The sequence below is a fragment of the Manis javanica genome, chromosome X (genome assembly GCF_040802235.1).
Source record: "Manis javanica isolate MJ-LG chromosome X, MJ_LKY, whole genome shotgun sequence".
Taxonomy (NCBI): domain Eukaryota; kingdom Metazoa; phylum Chordata; class Mammalia; order Pholidota; family Manidae; genus Manis; species Manis javanica.
Genome location: NC_133174.1, coordinates 1,313,716 through 1,335,998, shown reverse-complemented (window position 1 = coordinate 1,335,998; position 22,283 = coordinate 1,313,716). Strand labels below are relative to the sequence as shown.

At 46.6% G+C, this 22,283-nt stretch overlaps 1 protein-coding gene and 1 long non-coding RNA gene across 11 annotated transcripts in view; one reads left to right on the top strand and one right to left on the bottom strand.

The window, feature by feature from the left end:
* Positions 1 to 22,283, bottom strand: part of LOC108406530 (uncharacterized) — a 42,477-nt gene that overhangs the window by 17,823 nt on the left and 2,371 nt on the right. The gene's annotated exons all lie outside the window — the stretch shown is intronic.
* Positions 1,594 to 21,813, top strand: ARSL (arylsulfatase L). 3 transcript variants are annotated; one of them, XM_017675265.3, is made up of 11 exons: positions 1,594 to 2,317; positions 4,451 to 4,493; positions 5,520 to 5,669; positions 6,492 to 6,613; positions 8,427 to 8,549; positions 9,577 to 10,000; positions 11,253 to 11,389; positions 13,523 to 13,657; positions 15,125 to 15,287; positions 17,472 to 17,593; positions 21,198 to 21,813. In XM_017675265.3, exons 2-11 carry the CDS (start codon positions 4,471 to 4,473, stop codon positions 21,554 to 21,556), a joined length of 1,758 nt encoding a protein of 585 aa, XP_017530754.3. In that variant the 5' UTR covers positions 1,594 to 2,317; positions 4,451 to 4,470; the 3' UTR covers positions 21,557 to 21,813. The 3 variants fall into 3 exon arrangements, with proteins under 3 accessions (XP_017530754.3, XP_036869308.2, XP_036869309.2); XM_037013413.2 differs by lacking the exons at positions 1,594 to 2,317; positions 4,451 to 4,493 and having other exon boundaries at positions 5,314 to 5,669; positions 21,198 to 21,733; XM_037013414.2 differs by lacking the exons at positions 1,594 to 2,317; positions 4,451 to 4,493; positions 5,520 to 5,669; positions 6,492 to 6,613 and having other exon boundaries at positions 8,466 to 8,549; positions 8,975 to 10,000.

The window sequence follows — 22,283 nt, the reverse complement described above, 5'->3', positions numbered from 1 at the left end:
TCAGTATCATTTAGCACACTCATGTTATACAACCATCTCCTCTGTCTGGTTCCAGAACATTCCACCACCACCCCCGAAAGGAGACCCCCACTCCACCTCTCCCAGCCCCTGATAGCCAGGAATCCATGTTCTGTCTGTAGATCTGCGTGCTCTGGCTGTTTCCTGTGAACAGATCCCACCCCGTGTGTCCCCGTGCGTCCGCATCTCTTCTTGAGCACCGTGCATTCAGATCCATCCACACTGTGTGTGTGTCAGGGCTCCCCTCCTCTTCAGGGATGAGTAATACTCCACTGCATGGATAGAGCACAAAATTAACTCTATGAGGTGTATTTTCTGTTTTCTAACAAAGCTGCCTTAGGGGACTTTTCTCTTCCCAATCCCCCACTTTGTTAAAAATGAGAAGGGGGCCCCAGCTGGCTTACACTCCAGTGTGTGACTGACACCATTCCATTAAAAGAACACGGGTCACTTCATTCCTCTGATGGGACCTTTTCCTCCGCTTTTTGCAGTTGCCACTGGTAGGTTTTAAGGACTTTCTCTTAAGATTTAAGATATACATTTTCAGTTCAGGAAACCTGTAGTTACTGAAAACCAGAAGCAAACACTTTTACAAGATACTGATTCACACAGCTTCAGAAATGGATGAGGGATCCACATTCCAGAAAGATGAGAAGGTTTGCTAATTATGAGAAATAACACTTAGGGCAACACTTTTACCAAGATGTGTTGGGCGCCGTTCCAAAGAGTTGAAGATTGTTGTAATGAAAAACAGCTTTCCATAGATTTTTTTTTAAAAAAATATGGCACCATATAAGACATTTTGTCCTGTAAAAGAAAATATACATTTTATCCTGATGGTTACTTTTCTTCACTTGCTAACATCCCAACTGAAGTACTCACTCCAGGGGCTTGGATTTCAAATTGTCTTCTTGTGTGGCACCCAAATGCCCTACTCTGAGCACCCTGGAGACTTTCCAGCGGGGCCGGGAACAGGGAAACGGAACAGGCGGAGGGCGGCTGCAGAAAGCGAATTCTTGCCCACAAGGAGTTACTCCCTTCGCAAACCGTAACAGGAAACCATTACCCCCTCGGCCCAGGATAACTCTAACATAACTGGAGAAGGTCGGGGGGCGGGGGCAGCTCCTGGCATCTGGTGGGAGCAGAACAATGACCAATGACGGGGCTCAACACCCTCCAGGGCGCGAGACACCCCACAGAGAATTAGCCAAAGTCGGCAGGGCTGTGGCAGACAACACAAAGCAGAGAAACGTGCTCAGTTCAAGCCAACTGGCCGTCTGTCTGATTTGCATCCGGGAAATGTGTCTCCTGTTGAATGAAGTTGTGCAAAAGAGAACAAAACACATTCTGGCAGCCTTTCCTGACCAGCAATGTCACTTAGGAGACCTGGCCGGGAGCAGTAGGTGACCCCACGTAACCGGCTCCCAGGCCGCCTTCCCATGATTGGCAGGATGCATAAAGGTTTGCACAGCTCTGTACTGATAAGAGGGTTATTGACAGGCATGAGTTTCAAATCAAAACAACACAATGTTCAGGCCGCCGAGTAAATGTGCATGAAGGCCTTGAAGGATGGATGTTTTTATAGGATTTAGCTCGGACCAATGCAGACAGTTCTTACTTGGAAAATTCTTTGAAAAAAAAAGAAAATCATCTCTACTTTATACCGCTGGCATGGTCTGAAATATATGTTCCATTACCATAGGCAAGAATGTGGTCTCTAGAAAATAGAAAAGGGGGAAAAATGCACCATAAAGCCCAAAAGGACTTTGCAGATCTACTTGTTAGTTAGGGAGTTGAGCAGCTATTTGCATGTACTGGTAGTTGCAGCTAAAGAAAAATTTCTCCCTAGAATTTTCTGAGATTCTAGACAGAGAAAAAACCAACAACTATGAAATTTAAGGACTGTTTAAGAGGCATTTTTTAAAGCAACTCTTTTCCCACCTTGGGATGACCCAAGGTCAGGAGGGCTCCCACCTCCTTGGGAATGCAAGAGTCCGTGTCTGGGGCTCGTCTGAATCCTGCTGTCTGGGATCCTTCCGCAAGGGTTACATTTTGTAAATAAGAACAGAAGTTGCTCTGTGGAACCTGGAGAGAGGGCTGTGGGCAGCAGCCTGAGACGTCCTGCCCCTCCCCTGAAACAACCGAGCTTGGCTTCTGTGGAATCCTGGCTGTGGCTTTGGAAACGGAGCTGTGCACATGCGTGCAGCGGCCGGAGAGGCTTGCGACTCAGAACCGGTGTGCACAGTCCCCTGGCACAGGGAGCCGGTCCCCCAAGAACCAGCCGACGGGCCACACTGAGGTATGTGCCTCCCCCACCCCCGCCTGGCACTAGCCAGGCACCGTCCTCCGGCCAGGGCTGCCCCCCTTGCAGCATGCCCTCTCTGGGCCCTCTGAGGCTTTTGAAACTCTCTGGCAACACTTTAGAAGCAAATTTCTTAAAAGATGAAAAAAACAACATCTCAAGGACAGATCCCCATAGGGGAGGGATGCACAGTCAGATTAAATTTTAAAAAAAGGATACAGAGTGGGAAATGTCACCCCAAGAGATTCTTGGCCATCTCAGAGCAGGTGGACGGGATGTTGAAGAGGCGCCTGGGGTAAGAGCCACACCGGGTTTGGGGACAGAACCGAAACACCGTGACAAAGGCAGGCTTGCTGCCCCCGGGGAGGAGGCCAGCCAGGAAGTGCGGATTCTCATTCCCTGTCCCCTGAAGAAAATCAGAGGCTAGATTCTGGCTTATACACTTCATGGAGGGGCTTTTCTTTCTCTTGTTCTCTACCTTTTTTTTTTTAATTGAGGCATAATTCCCAGGTGACATGGTGTAAGGTTGATCCGACAGCCTGTGGAGTTAATGTGTTCATATATTGCAATAGCATTCCTACAGTCGGCCTGACCTAACACCTTCATCACGTCACGCAATTGCCATTTATTTTCCTGTGTGTTGAACAATTGAGATGTAGTCTCTTAGCAACTCGGGGCTTTATGGTTCAGTATCATTGGTGACCGTCGCTGGGTTATGCATTGCATCCCCAGGCCTTATTGTGAATTTGCCCTCTTAAGCAATATCTGCCCCATTGCCCCAGCCCCAGCCCCTGGCAGCCACCATTCGAGTCCATCTGCAGCAAAGCATGCAGCTTTCTAAGGGATAACATGCTGAGTTGAATAGAAAAATAGTCTCCTTTTGTGTAGCTAAACAAGAGAGAGCCTATCATGTCAGAAGGACGCTGAAGATTTAGTAAAATGACACCTCATATGATTTTTTACTGGTGATTATAAGTTAAATATAAGAGAGTCAAGGATAACTTGTCAGGTATAACAATGACCAGCCACAATCACTGGAAAAGTGAGAAGAAGCCCAGCGATTTCCAGGAAAACAGAGCCGGAACGTTGACCCAGGGTCAGATTCTCCCACGGCGAGTTTTCACTAGTTCCTGGAAAGCAGTTCATGCCATCAGATCATTGCATAGATGAGCCAATATATGTATTTCTCCATCTCCTGTGATTGTTTTACACAGATAGGAGCAGACCAAACAATGTCTTACTTTTTCATGAAAATATATGGGATAGAAACAAAACATGGCTCATGCATACAATGGAATATTATGCAGCCCTAAAAAGGAAGAGAGTCCTGACACCTGCTATAAATGGATGAACCTTAAAGGCATTATTCTAAGGGACATAAGCTGGTCAAAGGACAAACACTGAAGGTCCATGTATAGGAGGTCCCTTGAATCATCCAATTCACAGAGACGGAAAATAGATGGTGGGACCAGGGGCTGGGGAGGGGGTGAGATTCTAGTGTTTCATGGGGACAGAGTTTCAGTTTGGGGAGATGCAAAATTCTGGAGATGGAAAGAGGGGAGGATGCCCAACATGTGAACATGTGCAGTGCCCCAGCACTGTGCACTTAAAAAAATGGTAAAATTGGTAAATTTTGCTATATGTCTTTACCCCAACTAAAAAATATATATTGGAGATCATTCTTATCAATAAACATACTATTTCTTTTTGCATTCTCTTTTCTTTTCACTTTCACCTTCTACATCAAGGTCCAAGAAGCCGAGGCCCATGGGTAAAGCCCGTCTGTTTTGTTGTTTTTCTGGAAAATGGCAATATTCGATCAGGTGACTGCTCGCCGCAGCAGCCGAGTGAAGTAAGAGTAGCCAGTCCCATACGGACTGAAAAGCCAGATATATGTATCATCTGGCCTCGGACAGACACGTGGTCTACTTTCTTAACACATGGTTCAACATTTTGAAATCCTTTTTGGTGGGAACGAGCATTCGTTTTTGAGCTTTTAATCATTGTGTTCAGTTTTTGATTCATAGCATCTGAAAGGGTCCAACTGTCCTCTTTGTCTCATACTAGTTTATTTAGTTATTGAAGTAGCCACTTTTCTGCTGTTATTAAAGACCCCCGTATTTCTTACAGGACATCGAAGGGTAGAGGACATGTTACATCTGGAACATTCTTGGTAAGATAAGATTACGTGCTATCATCTATCTGTTTCTGTCTCTGGTTCCGATTCCTGTCACGTTCTCACAACATATTGACAGCAAAGGGTATAGTTGCTCAGTTGGAAAGTGATTCTAAATCTGGGAGACAGAGCATGGGACCCCCGGTTAACACACCGTTCCATGACCCCTGACCAGAGCCCCTTGGAACGGATGCTGTATCCCTCTTCCCAAACCATGATCTCTGGTTTTCTGGGGAGCCCCAAAAACCGTCTTTGGAGACTCAGATCCCATCTTTATTTCATGACACTCAGGATGAGGAATGCTTTCACCCTGCTGTTCATGCCCAGGCCCGTGTCGGCATCCGTAAAGAGGGTCTGTCCTGAAGCCACCGCTCCAGGGGTGAGGGTGGTGGCCGATGGGGGAGCCGCCAACCTTTGTGGCCGTTCCTCCCGATTTGTCACTGCCAGGGGTTTCTGCTCTGCGCTCCATCACCTCGAAAGACCCAGTTCTTTTAGGATATCAGGGATCTAAAGCATCAGCCTCAGGTATTTTCACATTCACGCTAAACAGAGACTTTTAATGGACTCAGAATGACCAGGCATTGTGCTCCTACCTGGCTCTGTGCTTGTTCACTGGCTCATATCCTGAGAAGGTGCCACACATGTCCCCGTTCAACACCATTTACTTCTTGAAGGAAGTAGGGGAAGCGGCAAAGGACAAAGGGCTGCACCTGTTCTGGGGACGTCATCCATCCTTACATAATAAGAAACTACAAAGAAGGCTTTTCCATAAATCATCACCTAACACAGATTCCAGGGCATTCCCCCCCAAAAAAACATGTTGAAAAGTCCAAATACACTGCCGAGAATGTATGTTGTTTTTAACCAAAAAAATCAAATACCTCCGAGAGGTGCTGAACCTCTTCTGCGGTGGGATGACAGAATCAAAGTCCATGAAAATAGGGACTCTAACTTCTCACTTGCAGAATTAATGCCCTTGAAATGCAAAGCCGCATTAAGTATTTTGGGGAGCGTGTCTTGCAGGGCCTGGCTGGCTGCAATGATGGGTGTGCTTCTCAGTTTGAAGCCCTCAGCCTGCAGGGATTTACCTGTTTCCCGTCCAAACATCGTTCTCCTGATGGCAGATGATCTTGGTATCGGAGACCTCGGCTGCTATGGCAACACCACTTTAAGGCAAGGAGTACACAATGCCTTACCCGGTGCCCCCGGTGCAGACCCCGCAGATGATGTGTCCAGCCTTTGATACGGGCAATCCAAACATTGGCAGCATTCTCGTTCTTTATACACCAATCAGCCCTTCCTTCTTCCCACACCAGCACCAACTCCAGCTCAAATTCATGCTACCTACGATGAATCGTTTTGCTCTTAAATGTGATTTCCATCAGCACAGTCCATCATGCACAGGGTTTCAAACATCACTGCTGCTGCCTCTGAGCTCACCCCCCATTCCCATCTCCGCCCCTCAAGCCAAGCCAACCGGCTCAGGTATGACCGAGAAACTGCTTCAGAGAAGTCCGCCTCCTCCTCGCCCACATATGTCACGGCATGTGTCACTACCAGTCGGGTTGTCTTAGAAGGGACTTACCCCATTACCTTGCTCACAATGACCCGTGGAGACCCGGGTCAGGTACCACCAGGACGCTTTGTCCGAATCCTCCCTACAATGTATTGCTTGCCATGAGGTCGGATCTTCCAATCAAAACCGTGGGTCTCAGGGTAGAAGGCACCTCTGAACCGCCCACTCCAGATATTCCACCAAGTCCATCTCAGTTCCAATAGTGTGTTGGGGAAACTGGATAAATAATGTAGAATCGAGTTAACGTTTCCACGGTGTTTCAGGAGCTATTTGAAGTTCTGGCCATTGCCTTTTACTCATGCCTAAGAACACCTTGACTGTTGTATTCAGCACTGATGGGCAGATTTCCTGTACCTATGCTTCTGGAAAAGCCTTTCTGTGTGTTTAAGGAATGAAAGTCTTAATATTTTCTTCTGTAGGACTCCAAATATCGACCGCCTGGCAGAGGACGGCATCAGACTCACCCAGCACATCGCTGCCGCGTCCGTGTGTACCCCAAGCCGAGCCGCTTTCCTAACGGGCAGATACCCTCTCCGATCAGGTTTGTCCTTCTTCATATCTAACTCCAGACCTGGAGATGAACATGCCCCCCTTAACTCCTCTAACACAGGTGTCAAAGTTACCATCAGATTGGAGTCAGTAAGAGGAGAGAGCCCCATAGGTGACAACGTGACATGGAAGGGCTTGCCTCATTGCACTGTAACATCGATAACCATATAAGGCAGGAGTTGGCCAACATTTACTGTAAAAGGGGAAGATATTAAATAATTTTGGCTGTGCAGGCTATATAATTTGCTGCAGCTACACAACTTTGTCCTTGTAGTTGGATAACATCTATATGGCACACACACCACAGTGAGCATGTGTGTTCCAATAAAACTTTATTTGTGAACACTGAAATTTTAATGTCATAACATTACTGTTTGACATCCTTCTACTGAGGCTAAGGAAGTTGACTCCTGGGTGGTGGAGAAGGACAAGGGATGCTTCAGACCCACAGTAGCATTCTCCAAAGAAAGAAACGCAATAAGGTCTACCTACCTACCTACCTACCTACCTACCTATCCGTCCATCATCTTTCTATCAAGCATCTATCACCTAAGAGATTTATCTTAAGGAATTGGCTCCTGTGATTCTGGAAGCCAGCAAATCCGGAATCTGGCAGGATTCTGGAAACCCCAGAAGGATGTGATACTGCAGTCTGGAGGCAGAATACGCTTCTCTATCTTTGGACCTTCAACTGATTGGATGAGGTCCACGCACCTTATCAAGGGTCATCTCTTTGAGCTAAATTCAACTGACTGTAAATGTTAACCACATCTACAAAAGACCTTCGTAGCGATACCTAGACTAGGGGATTAGTGTTTGAATAACAAGAGACTGTAGCCTGGCCATGCTGACAATCAAACTGACCCTCACAGACCCTCATATATATCTATGGGTATCTGACACCTTCTCATGACCTAGAGAAGAAAAATACTGGCCAACTTCAGCTGTCTTTGTTAACAACACAACAGCTATTTAGCTTCTGTTCATCTTTGTAGAACCAGATGCATTTTTAAGTTTTGGAAAATCTCAAAGAATCGAAGTTCTCAAATGATGATCCTTGAGCACTATATTCACTTTCTGTATCGTCTCTGGAATCGTCTCCAGTAAAACTGAGCTGCATTCATCAACATGGTTTAGGAGGCTTACAGCATCCTCTAAGCCAGTGGTTCTCAACTACAGTGCAGAGCTTTAGAAAAATATTGAACCTACATTTTTTGAACACTTGGGTAGAGGCCCTGGGTGTATCAGGGTCAGGATAAATTATATCCATGGTTCCCCACCTTGTGGAGCACATTCAAATCACCTTTCAAACATTCCAAAGCCAAATTCCACCCGAAACCAACTAAGATCACAACCTCTGGGGTGATAACCAGGTGTCAGAATATCTTGAAGCTGCTGCCCAAGTGATTGCAATGGTCGGACAATTTTGAGAACCACCTGATTACATCGAGAGTTAGGTGAAATCATAAAACCATTTTTAAGTGTCCTCTTTTTATGTAATTCTCTTTTGTTGTGTGTGTGTATCCTTCCCAGGGAAATAAATCTCAGTAAATTCAAAAATAACTAACCATGAATGTTTTTGTGTATGACAAGACAATAAATCTTCACATAATCTTTTTCAATTAATTAATCATTTCCTCTGCTGCTAAAAATGCAACCCATGAGACAAAGCCGTGTTGGAAGTAAATTTTCGATTCAGTTTTGAGTAACGGAGATTTTCAGCACATATTCTAAATTTAAAAATAATGAAAGTGATAAACGTTGGTGTGTGATGTTAACCCTCCTTTGAACATCATTCATCACAGGCATGGTTTCCAGTAATGGGTATCGTGTTCTTCAGTGGACTGGAGTGTCTGGTGGCCTTCCAACAAATGAAACAACTTTTGCAAAAATATTAAAAGAGAAAGGCTATGCCACAGGACTCATCGGTATGTACATTTTTAAGTATTAAGCACATTACCTTTGCATGGAGCGTATTTGCCACTAAAAAGTTTGGAAATGAGACGTTGTGAGGGAGCCTGATTTCCCAGTAGACAGAGAGCTCCACGCATGCAGGAATGATGTTATGACACCCACATTGCTTGGTGCAAAGAAGATGCTCAGGAAATATCAGCGTCAGGAAATATTTGGCATTTCATACAATTTGCTGATGCACTAAGTAACCATTTTCAGTACTTCCCTCCATGCTGCCATACATTGCATGTGCATCTTTCTGTATGTCAACAAACCACACCGTGTATAGAATGAAATAAAAGTTAAGGATGACAGTTTCTTGACAGAGGCCATGCTGTCCCTATCATTATCATGTTAGAGGAATAACTTTTATTAACAGTATCATTGATTGATCACTTAGAGCAAGACTAGCTGGTACCTTGAACTTGAAATCCAGCAGGCTCATTATCAGTTTTCAAGACAAGAGACTCTATCCTTGTGGAATATCCTTGGAAACCAGGTGAGGTTTTCTAGATGACAGACAGTATTTGGGTGGTGGGGACACACACAGGGTCTCTATCAATACCCCAACCATGAGTGCAGGGTAGGAAAGCATCTTTCATTCATTAAACTTGAAAGTCATGCTCTATGAAGCCACTATTATCTGGAAGAGGCAGGAAGGGACCTTCCCTGGAGCCTGGCCCACCTGGCCCTCAGACATCAGGTCTCCAGAGCTGGAAAAGCATGAAATCTTATTGTTTTAAGGAATTATGTCTACGGTCATTTGTGACAGCAGCACAGGAAATCATGCACCCTACAATGCGGCCACACAGGTTCCTCATGCCCCTGAAACAAGAAGTCCAGGTCGTAGGGCAAATAACAGCCAATACTCCCCACCCACCTCATCCCCAGGCCCGCTGCACCCACACCTGCCGGGTGCTGGGAAACATGGCAAGCACGCAATGACTACTTCCCAAGTGATGGTCAGCCAGGTGTCCTGTCTACGAATTTCTTGCCTTTCAGGAAAATGGCATCTGGGTCTCAACTGCGAGTCTTCCAGCGATCATTGCCACCATCCACTCAGCCACGGATTCGACCACTTCTATGGAATGCCATTTTCCATGATGGGAGATTGTGTCCACTGGGAAATGTCAGAGAAGCGGGTAGCCCTGGAGCACAAAGTCGAGTTCTACTTCCAAATCATGGCCTTTGCAGCCCTGACGCTCACGGCCGGGAAACTTGCCCGCCTGGCCTCGTGGTCGTGGACACCGGTCATCTGGTTGACCATTGTGGCTATCTTACTCTTTATGGCTTCGTATTTTGTGGGTGTCCTGATCGTCCATGCGGACTGCTTTCTCATGAGAAATCACACCGTCACCGAGCAGCCCATGCGCTTTGAAAGGACCACGTCTCTTATTCTCAAAGAGGTCTCCTCCTTTGTCCAAAGGTGAGCTTTGAAGGGTCAGCTTCACCCTAGCCTTCTGCTTGTTTGGGGAAGTCTTATTCTGTAACGGGGATTTGAATGAATGGAGAAATGATCCTGACCCGGAAAGACATTTTTTGGTAAAATGGGGCATGGATGGCACTCAGTTGAGCCCATCTTGACCAAGTCCATTGAAACAAGGGACGGATCATGGGAAATTGACCACCGCCCCCTTCTACTGCGGGGCCAGTCCTTTTCAATAAGCACTTCAATGACCACGGACTCTGTGTAACTAGCATAACAGCCTGAATCACATGAACAGCCTTTATAATAAAGCCTAAGTCTTTTTAAAGCTCTATCACCAGGACTATTATGTCTTACTGATAACTTTATGCCAGATGTAAATGTGAGTGACGAAGGATCTTACTCCATCAACAGCAAGGGGACAATGATAAAAAGCCACACAAAACAGGCAGCTCCATGCTCCCCAGTGGGTGTTCCAGGGAAGGAAGGACACCCTCGCACCCCAACTAAGCTGGTGGGGATGAGGTTCTGATCCTGTTGCACAACATTCTTAGAGGGTTTTTCATGGGATCGCTTAATAGCAGTCAGGTATGACTCTGGTGATTAGCTTTTGAATTAAAATGGGTATGCCTCATACGTCCCCAAATAAGTCTAAAACCTTTGTTTCTGTACTTTGTGTCTGTAGATTAGACCATAAGGATGGATGTTGAGAGGGAGAAGGTGAGACATTGCCTAGATAGAGGATATCAAATTGAAATTAATAACCTGATACACATCACATTTTAAATGTGTTTGTTTGTAACAATGTCATGTCCTGATCTTTATTGCTTGACAGCAAATATAAAGGAAACTGGGTATGTAATACCCCTTAGTCCATGAGCTAAGGTTTGAGTCAAGAAGATATACTGAAATACTTGACCAGCATAATTGAGATGGCTGTCTGGCGTTCTATTAGATACAGTTGTTAGAAGCATAAAGAGTTATAAAATGATAATTTTCAAGAAAAAAAGATGTCTAAAAGCAGTGTTCGTTTTTCAATAGACTTTGGAAGGGAAATGTTATCCCACTAATAATTCTCAAACCCAAGAAATGAACAGGAGTTTCATGCATCTGATCGTGGAGGGCACGCCAGCATAGATTCTTGCGTAATGATGCAATGGTCTATCTCTGTATTTTGCATCTCTGGGACCTCAATCCCTGTTTCACCAAAAATAAATAAATAAATGACCAGTCACATTGTATTTATTCTTAGGAATAAGCAAGGACCCTTTCTCCTCTTTGTCTCTTTCCTGCACGTCCACACGCCTCTCGTTACTACTGGGAAGTTTCTGGGGAACAGTCTGCATGGTCTTTACGGGGACAACGTACAGGAGATGGACTGGATGGTGGGTAAGTGATTCTTGCAGGGGAAAATGTGCAATGGAATGTCAGCCCGTGGCCACATCAGCACACTTGTTGCCTTTCAGGAAAATGGCATTTCTTTATTCAGAAACTGGAGGAGAAAAGGAGATAAATAACCAGAAGATGAGCTTCATTAAGGGAAAAGTCAACAAGGTTGGGTCAGTGTATTGCACTGTTATTGACTGTTAGGGGCCACGAGATTTATAGTATCCATCACCCTGTTTCCTCTGTTTCTCTCCCTAATGCTGTTTTACATGGTCTGATTTTTTTTATCTCTCCCAAAGCCTCCCTGGGGGAGAAGATTGCCTTGTTCTCCCCTGGGCTTAGGAGAGCACCTGCCATGCCAGACAGGAACATTTCTGGAGTGACTCAGTGTTCAAGGAAACGCATAGATACGGACACCCTCGGCTTTATGTAATGGTGAGCCCAGAGGGCCAGACCCTGCAGAATAATTGTAGTCAAGAGATTTTAGGGGGAAATGTACTTTAAAAAATCTTTTGAAAACATCATCTTGGAGTATAAAATGCATGATGCGAATGAGGTTTTGGGGGGGAAATGATGGATGTTCTAAGATGCTAGTGCAATTATTCATGTCCCACTCCTTCCCCAGGGAGGCTAGCCTCACGCCTGAGGACAAATTGACTCCTCATGGCCACTAGAGGCCCTTGGATGCAAAAGATTAAGAATCATTGGAACATACAGGCCAGTGTATGTGATGTCAAACGCTGAGTGTTTAAAATTGAATTCGCAATGGCACTACTTGGGAAAAAACACTTTAAATGAATACATGCACAGATTTTGGCAATCAAGTACTTATTGAGTCATGAAGACAGAAAATTTTACGCTACAGAATTGAAAACCCCATACCTTCCTTAAGACAAGGAACTCGTGATGAGCCATTGAAAGAATCTTTTCAGTGTCTTCATTCTCTCTGTCCCCATTTAAAACTCACAAGCAACTGTGTGATAATTTCTTTAGATGAAAATCATTGTAGCATCAGAGGAAAGTAGAACACGGGGGATTTTTTTAAGACAGCGAAACTTCTGTGTGACACAATCATGCTGGATACATGACATCATGCAGTTATCAAAAGCCATAAATGTACACCACCAACAGCGAACGACAATGTGAACAATTATTGGTGAATATTAGTGTATCAATATGGGTGCATCAGTTACAGTATTGCTCGGCTTATCTGTAACCCTAAAAGTTTTCTTCAACGAGAAATATATTAATTCATATATTGATATGTTTTTGTATTAATTTATATAAAGTAAATTTTTCTACAGAAGAGTCAATAGAACCACACATTTAAAAATCTTTATCTAGAAGAAAGTATAAAGAAAAAAATGGTAATGAACAGACAGAACAAAGAAGAAAAACAGAGCAATATGGTTGACATAGAGCTAACGGTGTGCACTGTTGTCTTAAATGTAAATACTCTGCAATAGCAATTAAAGTGCAGAGACTGTCAGACTAAATAAAAACAGGAGACCCAACCTACAAGGATACACTTTAAATATACAGACATAGTTGGGTTAAAAGTAAAAGGCATTCAATAAAAGGATGTATCTAGGGTCATAGTTGCATTCATGGCACACACAGGTCTCATCCAGAAGCAGGTCGGGAGAAACTCTTGTCTATTGTGAGAAATAGAACAATATCATTCTTCTTAACCAATTAAAAGAAAATCATAGACACTGGGAATTGCAACAATAGGACTTCCCTTTCGTTAATAGCCTGGACGCACCACTGGAAACTGTTGTCCACCCATGTACATTTTCAGCCTTCCCCCTGGACCCTCTTGGCCCCTATCCTGTTTTCTCAATAACCTTTTGCCTTGGCTTGTACATTTTTGCAATTTTGTCCAATGCAGTATGCACCCTGGTAGCTTGCCTTTAACTTTTTGGAAGAAGAATGAGGACCTATATAAAGACCCATGTCAATCTGAGGTCCATGTTGCTCAGGCCAGCACAATGACACTGTTATTCAGTCCGTGATGCATTCACACTAAAGAATTCATTCTCATGGAGAGTTCCAAGATGCTACAGCACAGCCTGAATACTTTGCTTTAACATAATGTTCTCTTTTGAGCGGCTCAAACGCATCTCTTCTTTGCAGGTCAGATCCTTGATACGCTGGACATGGAAGGTTTGACCAACAGCACCCTCGTTTATTTCACGTCAGATCACGGGGGATCTTTAGAGGCTCAAATGGGAAATAACCAATATGGGGGCTGGAATGGGATCTATAAAGGTAAGGTTGACAGATTCCAGATCCTTATCTACAGGTTTTCTCTCTTCCCTATAATTCCCAGCCGCTCCCTTGGAATGGGACCGTTCACCTCAAGGGAGACTGCAAACACTTCTGAACAAGGGTTTTGCCCTTCTATTCAGGAATTACAATTTGTCATGCTCAGATTTGAATTTTTCTGCACAGTTCAGTGGTTTCTGGCACAATGATCACCACTATTAATTCTAGAACATTTCATCACCTCAAAAAGAAACTCAGTCCCTATTTGCTATCATTTTCCATTCCCCCCTTACTCCCATCCCCTGGCAATGGCTAACGTATTTCTGTCTGTCTGTATTTCCCTAATTCCAAACATTTCAAATGGGATCAGGCAATATCTGGTCCTTTGCACCTGGATTTTTTGACCCAGCGTAATGTTTTCCAGGTTCATCCACGCTGTAGCATGTATCTGCCCTTTGTTCCTTTTTTTAGGACCACATAATATTCCATGTATCCATTCATCTGCTGATAGACTCAAGTTTGAATCTTACATCCAGACAATGTATTCAAGGGGACTGAGCACCCATGCTATCCACATTATATTCACACTAGGATCTATTGATCACAGACACATCATTATGGGTGGACCACAAAGTTTCTAAAACATGCTGCCAAAAAATATATACGTGGCACAGCTTTTTTTTTCACTTAAAGCTTAGTTTTTTTAATCAGTGAAAAATTCGTTTAGACTGGCATTGGTATAATGACTAACACGCATCAGTCTGTTACATACATAAAAGAGAATATACATGTGCAAATTAAATACATGAAAGCCTCCCTAAGGTTCTTCACACTGGCAGGGGAAGGGTCTGACTCTACAATTTCCTATTTCCAAAGGAAATGATCCTCTTTCCAAATTTGAGGTCCTAGAGGTTACAACCCCGTCGGTTTTTGGGGGGTGGGGAACAATTCAACCCAGATCAAACAACCCTTAAAGGTGAAGCGTCAAGAGCAATACAGGATGGGCTCCCAAGGAAGGCATTTCAGTGACATGGGGAGGGAGACTGAACTAAGTGAAGGCTCGTGGTGATGGGGGGATGACAAGCTTAGTAGCACAGACGCCAACATGCACAGGTGCATCCCATGTAAGGTTATGCTCTGGAACACACCAATGCCACGGCGAGAACAGGAGTGAGAGAAGACATTACCATCAGCACAATTTCTTCCTCCTAGAAAATCTGCCTGCTGATTCAGGCAATTGGGGGATTTTGCAATGCCCTGGGGTCGGTCCCTCAGCGACTGGAAGACCTACAGCCAGGTCAATCAAAGCTATAAAATCCAAGCCAGGGAGGAACTAAATACTGGCACATGGTTAAAACAGACAGACAGGAGAGAGAGAATTTTAAAGCAAGGAGGTAGGTGGAATCATCAGGACAAGCCACCATTTATGAATTTTTAACCATGTTCTTTTCTGTTCACATTTAAATGCAGGTGGTAAAGGCATGGGTGGCTGGGAAGGCGGCATCCGGGTCCCAGGGATAGTCCGCTGGCCCGGGGTGCTGCAGGCCGGACGAGTGATCGGCGAGCCCACCAGCCTGATGGACGTGTTCCCCACCGTGGTCCAGCTGGGGGGCGGCGAGGTGCCCCAGGACAGGTACGGAACAGCCAGGGAGAACAACTGAGCTCTGCACGGAGACGGCTGTGTGAAAGGCCACTGTCCCCTTGCGTCCACAAAATCTGGGAAAATGCCTAGATGGCCTGTGATTCGGATCAGGCGTCTGCTTCGTCTCACACACAGAGGACTATCTCCCTTCTGATTCTTAAGGAAAACCCATTTTACAATGACTGGCACTGAAAACATTCTAACCAGAGAAATCATCACGAGAAATGCCTTTCCATGCAGTGTGGTGATGTATCACATGATTCTGATTTTTCTTAAGTTAAAAATTATAGATAATTTGGGGGAAAATAGGAAGAGAATAAAAATTATTTCATAATTTTGTCAGTCTAGACATGAAGACATATTGATGTATATAATCATAATTATATGATCATAAAATCATATATGTATGATTATATAATCATAAATTGCATGACATTCACCTATATGATCTAGGTGTACAGCTATACATCTATAGCTTCTACATATAAATCATATCTATATAGGTGATATAGAGAGAGCTGTCTCATCAGGACACATTTTAAATGTTATGTATATTTATGTACATATATTTAGAAATCTTTGTATACAGACAAAAATTTTAATGGTTTCACAGTATTTCTTTCAACCATTCCTTCTAGGTGGGCACTCATTTCACATTTAAAACAAATACTGTCATGTCAGCTTACCTCCTGTCACAATTACCTCCTTAGTAAAGACCCCTTAGAAATTGAATTCCAGTCAAAGAGCATGGCTGTTTATAGGGGATCTCTTAATAAATTTAGCCAAATTGTTCCCTAGGAATTACTATCAGCCATTTGAAAAATGAAATGAAAATAAGTTTAAATTATATTATTATCCATATATATAAATACATACATGCATACACATAAACATACATGTTTTAAATTTCATTGTTTCATCACTAAAAGTTAGATATTTCATATCTTTATTTTATAATCTCCTGTTTTCTCTTTGCTTACATTGACTATCATGTCTCTGGTTGATATTTTTTCTTAATCGGTGGCTAATTTTTCAAATTAATTTAGACTTTATCATTTGTTTTAAAGATTAAAATTTTGCATGTCATGTGCACTGCAAGTGTGTGTTACTAGAAGGCAAAATAAATTCAGCCATGTATTGCTGGTTAGTTCATTTTATTAATACATATACATGTGTGTATATATATATGTATTAATATGTGTGTATATATATATATACATAAACATACAAATATATGTTCATGTGTCTATGTATATATATAAAGGTGAAATATATATGTATATATCAATTCACAAACATATTTCACTTCCAAATGTATATACACAGAAAACCATGCATGTTTTTATGCCTGTATGAATATACATATTTGGAGGTGAAATAACACATGTATACACACAAGACACACACATATATATATATATACTTATGGGTTTTTTTTTCATGGTAACTGACCAAGTAAAACCTTGGAGGTCTCAATTCACTACTTCGATGGACAACACTCGTCAAGTCAGAGGAGAGTAAGATCTGCATTTTACAGCCACTCTAAGTCCAAGGCATCTGCAAAAATCTGCCATCAATATTTATGATTAAAATCAGGGACACCAGATCTTGAGAACCTTTTCTAAGGATAGAAGAAATATACACGGGGGCCCCTGAGTTCCCCACAAAGCTGTACTGACCTCTCTGTGCAGTTACGGTCCATGTCCATGAACATGTATTTCTCAGCACAAGCTCACCCTGTAGGAAGTAGTGGGCAAGTAACAAAGAAACACAGGCATGTTTCCCCTCCCGGAATAATGCACCCGGCAGCCCCATAAATGCAATGAATGCACCCAGCCATCCCTGCAAGTCAAAAGCAAATCTGGCTTTTCTCCTAAGCCGGGAGGGACCCCGGTGCAAGACAGGAATGGTTTCAGGTCTTGAGCAATACGAGGTAATCTGTACTGGCGGAAAGCCCGACAGAAAACCAGGGAGACATCTCATCACCTCTTATTTTTGCATCCCTGACAAGGCTGGGGACAGTAACCTCAGCAGAGCAAGCCGGGTCCTCCACGGTCTTGCGGCCAAACTGATGTGTGTCCACGAATGCCGCGGGTGGCCTCCCCGGCACCCACCCACGGAAGCTTGCTGAGGCTGTCCTGGCGCCATCCCCGACACCCTGTGCCCCTCCTGCAGGGTGGTGGACGGCCGGGACCTGCTGCCCCTGCTCCTGGGAACGGCGCAGCACTCGGACCACGAGTTCCTGTTCCACTACTGCGAGAATTTCCTGCACGCAGCCCGGTGGTACCAGCGGGACAGTGAGTAGCTGGGCGAGGCACTCGGCATGGCTCTGCTGCCATTCACTCCTCTGCTTGCCTGTGGCTTTTATTTTTGCACTCTTCTTACCTTGGCAGTGTTGTCCCATCACTCAGCGACCTGCCACCTCATCCCAGCTGTCCGTCACAGCATCATCTGGGAGGGAAGGCTCCCTACATCTTAGGCGTTGTCCACGGGATTTTCCCTGGCTTTCCTGTTTCTGTCCATGACGTGAAGCGAGGCATTTCTCATCCCGCAAGTGCAACCCATTCATGCTCACATCCCGACTCACACTCTCACGTGCACACATACACATGACCCAGTCTGTCGCTAACCTTCCACGTACGTTTTCTTAATACCCATCGGCTTCCATGTGTCTTGACCAGCTTGACACGATTCCTCCCCTGTAGCAAGCCTCGCTCTGTCGTAGCAGCAGCTATATGTGTACTGAATAACTCACGTTTCAAAAATGTCTGGGCTATTTTGGCCCAACTGTCTTTCCAAAAGAAAACTGCAAAATCAAGCACAAGTATATTTTTTTGAAAGCCCAGTGGAGTATGCCTTAGCGTTGCATTCAGTGTACAAAGTAACGTGGGGGACAGGTTGGTGTCTTTACTAAATCAAATGTAAGCGTCAAACACATTAGGTATTGGGTATTTCTACATGTATTCTCATGTAGAAAGTATGCCTTTCATCCAAGGCTTTCATCCCTTGGCAAATAATTCAACTATTTTAACTGTCTCCCTATGTATGACTCCATCTAACTGGAGTTAGCAGAGGTTTTCCGTTTCTAGGAATCACTTGCAAAAGTCCCACTCTTGGATCCTCCCAAGAACTCTATTTGTAAATGTTATAGATGATACGGGTTTCTGTTTTGTGTCTTTGATTCCAGAGCTCCACCTTTCTTCATTTCCATTTACCTATTACTCCATTTTTTAAATCTTCTTTTCTTCCTCCAGGGCCCGGGAAGCCCTATCTAGTCCCTGCGGTCTCACTCACTCTCATTTCTCCATTCCACAAAAGCATTCTTCAGCTGTCTGACTCTACCACACTTGGAATCCACCTTATTTGAGGCAGTTACTGCACATTTTGTTTGTTTAAATCTCCGTCCTTCGCCATCCATCCTTTTCAGGATTACCATCATCTGGGTTGATTTTTATTGGCACATCTTTGGGGTGCACAGATTCCATGTTAAGGATTCCCCCTTTGAAGGTTTTTTTTTAAAAACAGCCATCCAGTCGCATGGCCCTTTCTGCAATCATGGGTGCCTGGCAGCGTGGATAACGGAGTCCACATTCACCCTCTAGTCTCCTGCATCCAGGCCACCCCATGACGGCCCCCCAAGTCGTAGTCACTGAGAGGATGTTTCCATTGTATTTCGAGGTAGGTCTATGTGGAATATTCTGGAGCTCTGGCTCTTCCACGGCATCCCAGGGGCCACCCTTCATCCTGCAGTCCTGAGGACGCGGAGCCCCCTGCCCAAGACCCCCCACCGCATGCATGCACACGGGCCAGAACAAGCCCGGAGCCCTGCTGAGACGTGAGCCAGCTCCTCTCGGCCTCCCTGCAAGCACCAGTCTCCAGCTGAGCTGTGTGCCCTGTCGTTCCAGAGCGAGCAGTCCTGTCTCAGGGCCACAGCACGAGCTGTCCTGCCACCCAGAACACCCTTCAGGCACTGGATCTCAGAAACAAGCCCCCACGTACACACACACACACACACACACACACACACACACACACACACACACACACACACACAGCCCTCCATGCCATGCTCCACCACCTGACCAGGCATTAGCCCTCTGCAATGTTATTTCTCACACACACACACACACACACACACACACACAGCCCTCCATGCCACGCTCCACCACCTGACCAGGCATTAGCCCTCTGCAATGTTATTTCTGTGTGTTCAGCACCGTCAGGCCAGCCTCCTCCCACCAAGACCTTTTCTGCCCTCTTTGCACTCAGTCCATTTGCTGCATTAGGGCAGAGAAACGGACCACGAGCCAGGTGAGCTTGTAGCTTATTTTTCCCTGGAAACAAGGGCAGGTAGATGTGACTGTCCCGACTGGGCAGGCGAGAAAGCCAAGCTGTTGGACATGTCACCACAGTGTTCAGAGGCAGAGAGAGACCAGAGTTTTTTATCACAGGGCGCAGGTGTATAAACACCAACCCCCAGTGGTGCCAGCCCCGGAAGCAGGACACACGTGGCTGTTGCAGACAGGAGGCATGCCCGCCGAGGCCCCCCAACCTCTGGGCTGCACACACTTGCCAGGCGCCTGGGGACCTCCTCCCCAGATCCCAGGGGCAGCCAGACCCTGCCTCATCTCCCTCGCGGCTCCGGGGCACCCTCACACCTGCCCCTGCAGGAAGCACGGCCACCACATCCTGCTCTCTGGTGGCACAGGGGGAGCTTCTCCAGACCTGCTGCCCTGCAGGGGTGCAGAGGATGGGCGCTGGGCTTGGGGCCTCCCCCAAGAGCCGAGGTTAGCCCCCTCTGGATGCCCCAGGAGGCGGATGCAGCCCCTCCCCTTCAGTCTGAGTCCCTTCCTGATCCTCAGCGGGGGTCTGGCGCCAGCCTTCCAACCCTGGACATGGTCCCTGACTGCGGGCTGCCCCTTCCCGCCTCCCTGCTATCTTCTTGGGTCCCTCCCAGCCAGGGCGCAGCGTGGCACAGCCTCACTGAGAACAGCTATTGTCGTTTTAAACCTCTGAGCATCTGTTAGGAAACCTACTAACGAAGGGATTCCCCCTCCTGTAACCCACTGTCTTAAGCTGCCAGAAGGAAATACCACAGACTGCGGGGGGCGTATGGACAGCAGACACGGTGTCGCACAGTTCCAGGGACTGGAAGTCTGAGGCCAGGCTAGCTGTAGGGCTGGGTTCGAGCAGGGAACCTCCTCTGCTGGCAGACGGCCCCTTCTCGCCCTGCGTCCTCACGTGGGGCACGGAGTACAGGGAAAGCAAGTCCTCCTGACACTTGGAAGGACCCTGATCCTGTCGTGGGGGCTCCCTCACAACCTCATCTCAATCCTATCCCCTCCCAAAGGCCCCCCCTCTTAATACCATCCCCTTGGGAGCCAGGGCTGCCACACACGGGCTTCGGGGAGGGGGCACACATATGCCCCCTGTAACATCCACATAGCGTAAAAGTCACCATTTTAAAGTGTGCAACCCTGTGGCATTAAGCACATGCACCACCCCACTCTGGTTCCAGAACATTCTCCCAGAGACCCATCCCCATGAGCAGGCCTCCCCAGCCCTCCCAGCCCCTGACAGCCATGAATCCACATTCTGTGTGTGCACCTGCTCTGGGCGTTCCCTGTGAATGGATCCCCACCCCGTGTGTGCCTGGGTGTCTGCGTCTCTCCCTGAGCACCCTGGGTTCAGGTCCATCCACGCTGTGCACGTGTTGGGGCTCCTCTCCTCTTCAGGGCTGAGTAGTATTCCTTCCCATGCATGAAGCACCCTCTGCCTACCCACCCACCCTTCCCTGGACACTGGGGCTGCTCCCTCTCCCGGCCACTGGGAATCAATGAGGCAGCACCCCACCAGGCCCCCATTCCTCCTTCACCCTCTGCCACTCTCTTCCAATCACAGGAAGAACAGTGTGGAAAGTGCACTATGAGACCCCCGTGTTCCAGCCCGACGGCGCCGGCGCCTGCTATGGGAGAGCGGTCTGCCCATGCTCCGGGGAGCAGGTGGCCCGCCACGACCCGCCTCTGCTCTTCAACCTCTCCAGAGATCCTTCCGAGATACACGCCCTCACGCCGGACACAGAGCCATTGTTCTACCAGGTGATGGAGAGGGTGGCACAGGCCGTGCACCAGCACCGCCAGATGCTTGGCCAGGTTCCGCGGCCACTGGCTGCGGTGGACAACGTCTGGAGGCCGTGGCTGCAGCCGTGCTGTGGCCCCTTCCCCCTGTGCTGGTGTGACCGGGAAAACGGCCAGCCTTGAACCAAGCAGTGCAGCCCCGGGGGGGCCGAGAACAACGCCCGTGGGAGGGTCTCCCATCCACTCCTGGGGCGTCGAATCCAAAGGGGAACGGGTCGAGGAAGACAGTGCATCGTGTCTTGTCCAAGCACCACTAAATAAAATGACCCACCGTCCCAGCCGGACAGTACGCACGATTGCTCGGCTGCTCAGGCCACACAAGAGGGGGTGAAGGCCGACTTCCTCCCACCAAGGGGGCTTCCTGGCGAAGACCCCAGCCCCGGCTGGGGAGCTCAAGTCCCAACAGAGGGGCGTCTGTGTCAAGCAGCCATGCAGAGGAATAAGAGGTGGGTGATCCTTACTGGCTGATGCCAGACGTGAGCCCAGGTGCATGTCGGCACACGCGGGCACGCCTCTGCCATTTTCGACATCCTTGAGGGCCAGCTGTGTTCAAACGGCACCTATTTCCAGGGGATTTACTCCTGGTCAAGCAAAGTCCCTGTAATCCGGGGAAAACCCAGGATGTGGTGGCTCAGAGGCGGATTCCCTGGGCTGCGTCTGGATGTCACTGTGGGACGGGACCTGCCCCAGACAGGACACCAGCCTGAAGGGCATTTTCCTCCAGACCCCTCTCTACCCCATCTTGTCTGCCCATTCATACACTCACGTGTGCACGCACATGCCCAGTCCCAGACGGAGGGAGTCAGCTCAGCTGCCGTAAAAAGGACCACAGACTTGGGGGTGGGGGGTG

What these genes read in the sequence shown, in the direction of transcription:
- ARSL (XM_037013413.2), top strand. Translation starts at nt 5,314, where the DNA reads ATGTTGAAAAGTCCAAATACACTGCCGAGAATGTATGTTGTTTTTAAC. An exon ending in GTCTCCTCCTTTGTCCAAAG is followed by an intron (nt 10,001 to 11,252) that starts GTGAGCTTTGAA and finishes ATTTATTCTTAG; the next exon opens with GAATAAGCAAGGACCCTTTC. An exon ending in CTGGAATGGGATCTATAAAG is followed by an intron (nt 13,658 to 15,124) that starts GTAAGGTTGACA and finishes ATTTAAATGCAG; the next exon opens with GTGGTAAAGGCATGGGTGGC.